General features: G+C 35.9%; 1 protein-coding gene across 3 annotated transcripts in view; it reads left to right on the top strand.

Moving 5' to 3' along the window:
* Positions 1-5,743, top strand: part of SRFBP1 (serum response factor binding protein 1) — a 63,531-nt gene extending 57,788 nt beyond the window's left edge. For all 3 annotated transcript variants that reach the window (XM_064405811.1, XM_064405814.1, XM_064405813.1), the window contains 4 exons: positions 2,175-2,256; positions 3,162-3,894; positions 4,320-4,357; positions 5,058-5,743. In XM_064405811.1, the coding sequence (XP_064261881.1) occupies positions 2,175-2,256; positions 3,162-3,894; positions 4,320-4,357; positions 5,058-5,248 (1,044 nt within the window). In that variant the 3' untranslated portion in view covers positions 5,249-5,743. The remainder of the gene's footprint in view (positions 1-2,174; positions 2,257-3,161; positions 3,895-4,319; positions 4,358-5,057) is intronic.
* Positions 5,744-6,000: the final 257 nt, after the last annotated feature.

Raw genomic sequence — 6,000 nt, forward strand, 5'->3', positions numbered from 1 at the left:
TTGAGGGGAAAGGAAAGTACTAGAATTCCCAGATGCTCTACACTTCAAACTTGAAATATGGCTGACCACAGGGTATATTTTATAAGCTCTAAAACTAGGGGAGAAGAATTACAAAATGGGATTTGCTTTCCACTGGTTGAGGAAGAAGATTTATGGCTGGCAAACCAATTAAATGTTTCTGCATTTAGAAGTATTGACTCTGGTTTATTTGTAGTGCCTTCTTTTGCTCTGTTTCCTTCAGACCTGTGCACTGGATATATAACTGTTTCTAGACACATGGTTCTGCTGGAAGAAAAGGGACATGCAAACAAGTGACATTCACCACTGAGCAGTCTTATGTGGATCACATCAGCTGCTTAAGTGTGACTTGCTGATGTGTTGGGTATCATGTGTGTCATGGGGGTTTGACCCCAGCCAGCAGCTAAGCACCCAGCAGCTGCTCACTCACCCTGCCCCTGTGGGATGGGGAGCGCATCCCAAGAGGAGAAATCAGAAAAACTTCTATATCAAGATATAAAGACAGTTCAAGGAGGACATCAAATCTGTTTGTGCAAGAAAAGGATAAGAAGGAATTTATTCACCAGTTCCCATCACCAGACAGATGTTTAGCCACATCCCAGAGAGTAGAGCTTCACTTCACATAATGGTTTCTTGGGAGGATAAACGTGATAACCACAAACATCTCCCCAGACTTTTTTGTTACCTCAAGCTTTTATTGTTTAGTATGACTTGAAAAGGACTTTATATCCTTTTGGTCCATGTGGATCACCTGTACCGGGATATTCCTTGCCTATGGTAGGGGCAGAGCAAGAAACAGAGAAGACCTTGATGCTGTGCAAGCACTGCCCAGCAGTAACTAAAACACTGATGTTTTACCAACTCTAAAATGTTTTAGTCACAAATCCAAAACACAGCACCATCATGTCTACTATGAAGCATGTTAACTCCAACCCAGGAGAGAGCCAGTACCACTTCTACTCCTTGTTGTCTACCAGGTAACACCTGGGGCTTGGGCTGCATTTGCTCTGGTGATTGCTTAGGACAGGAGAGGCAGCATGCTCTGTTGAGTTGGTGCCACCAAAATCAGCTCAGGTTTGGTCACAAGGGCACTTGTTTGGTTCTTTATGAATATCATCCTCTGTTGATTCTGGTGGCTTCTGCTGTGATATTTCCATAGCACAAAGGTGAAATCACAGAAACAATTTGTATCCACTGCAGTACCACTGGGAGGAAGAGAGAAAGGTATGTCTTTTTGTATGTCTTTTCCACTCTCTCCCAGAGAATTCTACTGCAGGCTTTAAGAAATCTTCCTGATAAAGGTGTGCTTTACAAATCTGTTGGACCTGCTTTTCCTTTTTTCAATAAAGAAGATAAGAAAAAAGGAAACAAACAAACAATCACACAGGAAAAAAAACTGAACAGAAGACAGGACTGTATTTGAAAAAGTCTTAGATACCATTCATTTTATTTTTCAAGCAGAGTGATGACAAGAACCTGAAAACAAGAGCTTTTACAATGTGTCATACGTGTGATTTCCAGTATCAAAAAGAGGAAGTCAGAATAGAAGCAATTCCTTCTTTTCTCTTTTTAATTGAAGCAAGATCATATTTCTTCTTTGAATCAGTTTGCAGAGTTCCAGTATTCTGCCACATCAAATTTAAGGTTATTTGTCTTTATGGGCAAGTTAGACCTTGCCTTTCGATAGTTTACATGTATTCCTTCAATATCTGCTATGTCATTTTGCCAGCTTTTATGGGATTCTTGCAACCTATTGCATTCCTTCAAGCAGAATGCCTTCTACCAGTATGATGTTCTTTATTCAGTGAGTTCATTAACTTTCTTTGCTCTTGTATGAAATAGTAAATATAAAATCAGAGACCAATGCATCTCTTAGGCTTTAAAGAAGACATAAATCATGTTATCCCTATTCAGTACCTGAGAAGTATCATGTGTTGTGTGATATCTGCTACATTTCTGTCAATGATAGGCAGGCAGATTTTAATGCATTTAGCATGACAGTAATGCATGAAAAATAAAATACTTGTTAGTGTCATAAGCTTTCTTCTTCAGTTCCTGGTGAGAATCACATTAGTATGCATTGTAGCATAACTGATACAGACCTGTGTAAGTTGACTGTTCTGGTGACTTCATGCCCTTGAATTTTTCTTGTGCAGCCAAACTGTACTGCAGCTGAGCGAGCCATGGCAAGACTTGCAACACACCCCACCTTGAAGCCCAGATTTGTTGAACTTAAAGGTATGAAACATTTTATTGAATTTTTTATTTTATCTGTAGCTTACTTGTGTGTTACCTTGTTCATTTATATTTCTGACACGAACAAAAGTAGAAAACCCACAAAAACCAAAAGGTTGTGTAATTAGCCTAACTAGCTGCAGTGAACCAAGCCACAAACTTCAAACCATCTGTATGGGTTGAAATTTATATGTGACTGTATGCAATACAACATTTATTTAATATAGGGTATTGAACAAACAGAGCTCATAATGGGAATTCTAAAAATCCAGTAGATGTAATGGAATGTTTCTGAATTAAATAGGAACATAAATGGATCATTACAATTGGATTTTCAAAGGCACCTAAAAGGTTTTACAAATCACTTTCTTAATTTTCCCTGAAAACTGTCCTCAGAATCCTTAGGGTATCTTTCCTGGTTATTTAGGATTTCTCTTATTCTCTTGAAACTGGAATTTTCCACCTAAAATTAATGTTAAGATGGGTAAAGTCTTAGTAGTACTGTCATAAGGTTACTTCATTAATAACAGAGCATACCAAATACCCATTTAATTTTATAGGAACAAATTAATATCAGTTTGCAATTTTACACACAAAGTGTACATGTGTGTACAAGTGTACACTAAGTGAGCACGATTATCAGCTGCAGATTATTTTTGAAAGAGAAGTTCATGGTTTAACCCAAATTTCATAGTGTATTTATTGATCATATTTTCAGTGTTTTTCCTTCACTTTCGTTGCTACTGCATTCTAAGATATCTCTTGTCCCATGTAAATACTTTGGTAAATACTTCACAAGGACATTCAAAATATGCTCAATACAACACATATAAGTTGCAAAAATGTTTTATTATATAAAAATAATTCATATGTAGCTGCAACAAAATATTTTTCTGCCCCTTGTACAGCTGCTGTTAAAGCTTTTAAGGATGCAAGGAAGAACCCAGACAAAGCCACTCCTGTGAAAAAGGATCAGTCAGAAGAACAGCCTAAATCAGCACAACATTCCAATAAAAACTTGGATGACCAAGCTTGTAAGCGGCCTCAAAAACAGCAAGGATATGAACACAAAACAAAACCAGGCATGAAAGTAGAAACTGACAAAGTGGTTGAAGAGCTCTGTGAGAGTGAATCTGAGCAGAAAACTGTGGAAATGGAGAGAGTGTATGCTCCAGAAACACCTTCATTTCAGGCAGTAGAAATGCAAACAGTTACTCAAAACAAAACAGAAAAGAAACTTGACTATCAAAAAAGGAAAGAAAATATGAGTATGAACAAGTTAAATGCAATAAAAGAAAGAATTGATGATAGTGACCAAGAGCATGAAAAGGAATACTTTGATGATAGTACTGAAGAGAGGTTTTACAATGAATCATCAGATTCTGACAGTGACAGCAATGATGATTTCTTCATTGGAAAAGTAAAAAAGAAGAAAAAAGTAGCAGCAGTTAATAGTTTTTCTTCAACAAAAGAAAAGGGTAGTGTTCAGAAAAAAGTAATGAAAACAGAGAAGAGTACAGAGACTGGGCCAGCACAGGATTTGATCATGGAAGAGAAAAAGTCACTTGCAAAAGCAAGCAAGCTGGAGTCAGTGTTCTGCAGTTCTTTGTCTACCACCAATCAGAAATCTCAGAACAGAAGGTAAACCTCTTCCCCATGTTATGTTTTCCATTCCTTCCCTCCTTCATGGCAATGGAAATGTGATTTCTAGTTGTAATTTCTAGTAATCCTTATTAAAGAAAGAGAATTTCAGCCCATCAAACCTCAAAACATTTTCACAGAAACTACTCACTAGTCTTCTTAAGCTTTCTTGACAATTTTTTATATTCACAATAGCACTGATTTATGCATAGGATTCCTAACTAGAGCTAAACCCAAATTCAATCACTTCTGAATATTTCTCTTTCTACTTCTTTATTAACATGGGTGGAGCACTATTGAAGAAGCTCACATGTTACATTTGAAGTTACTCCATGAGTGTTTTGGTGATGATGATTCTTTATTCACAGGTATTTGTAATCTTACAATTTTATTGAAAAATCTTAATTTCTCTTTTTGTTTTTTAGAAATACTAAACACCAGCCTCTCAAAAAGGAAAGAACAGGTATGTATTACTTAACCAGGTAAAATTAGGAGAGAAAAAACATTTTGAAATTTTGTTGCCTCTGCAGTCTATTCATGATGGGATGTATTTGTTTCTTTTCAATTTTGTGGCACATATTTTAACATTTGTTGTTAAAATGGTCAAACTGCTTAGCTTTCATTTTAATATGTAGATATTGTCTGCTATTTTCTATTTTCTCATATTAGAAATACTTAACACTGGAAATGCTTTTCTGTCTGTCAAGCAGTTAGCATTACTTATGCACAGGTTGTTATATATATCTAGTTCCTTATCTCAAGAAATTTCTTCCATAGCTCCTGAATGTGGAATATTTTATTCAGTTTATATTCTGTGGTACCATTTTGAAGTTCATTAGACTGAGGTTATCATTCCAGTCATACTGAGTTACATTGTGTAACAGTCATTGGTTTATTGTGAAGAAAAAAGTTTGCACTGTGCTGAATGCTTGTCTACACAAATTTAGAGTTTAGTCAGTATTAATAAATCTTAACTATCTGCAGCCTACCGAGTGGCAACTTACCAGGCTGCAAGATGAAGAAATCTTGCTGTGAATATTCAGATAACTGTGTTCCCCATGGCTCATTATGAAATTTTTGAAAATATCTGCAATCCCAAGGGATTTGGGGTACTTTTATGAAGGTTCCTGATGTGGTTAATGTTTTGTTTTTTACTTGCGCAGGTTTTCTTAAAAATGAAACAAAGCTTAAGAAGAAACCATTTGCAAAAGCTTCAGGGGATATTAAATGCAACAATAAGAAAGCATCTTTGGAGCAGCCTCTTCATCCTTCATGGGAAGCAAGCAGGAAACGCAGAGAGCAAATGTCTCAAATTACAGCATTCCAGGGGAAAAAGATTAAATTTGATGACTAGACTATATGTAAATGGGGGTTCTAAGAAAAATTTTTTTGCAGCTACTGTTTGAACATCGTTGTTATACTGTCCATATCCTTTGCAACTTCCAAAATTGCAATTATTATTTACCATCATAGAATATCAAGATTGTTTCATTCATTCTTCGTGCTGTCTGGTGATTAATGTAATGGCCATTTGGTTCATAAGTCCCATTATGCAGTACCACCATTCATGAAATATACCCTGATGTGAATAAAGGGTTTTTAGGAGCATAATTTGTGCCCTGTAGAAATAGTTTGGAAGGGTTTGGTTTTTTTATGTAAAAAAATGTGCTTTATATGAGAACTTGGTTGTCAGAAGAAAGGTTGTCATATCTCAACCGAGACAAAGTAAAAGATTCTTAAACTTGAAGAGACTTTATAAATTCATCAGTGTATCATGTAGCTGGAAAAGTCAATCCATTTTGAGCATAATATGAAAATTTCTGGAGAGAATAAAATATTGTGCTTTTAAGTTGTGATCTCTGTCCTCTGATTATACTGCCAATTTGAAGAAATTAAGAGGTGTCTTTAATACTTTGTTCTGGTAGTTACGTCTGGATTTTTCAACATGTGTGTCTTCCACTTTCTGAAAGAATGTGGAAATGTGAAGAAACTTTGTACATTAAGAAGCATTTGACTTTTAAGTGCCAGTCTGACACTGGGAGTTCTTCTGATTAGAATATGACAAAAAAAGTTCATTGAATACTTCAAGTGCTTTTTCTATTACCT

The sequence above is a fragment of the Passer domesticus genome, chromosome Z, assembly GCF_036417665.1.
Source record: "Passer domesticus isolate bPasDom1 chromosome Z, bPasDom1.hap1, whole genome shotgun sequence".
Classification (NCBI taxonomy): Eukaryota; Metazoa; Chordata; class Aves; order Passeriformes; family Passeridae; genus Passer; species Passer domesticus.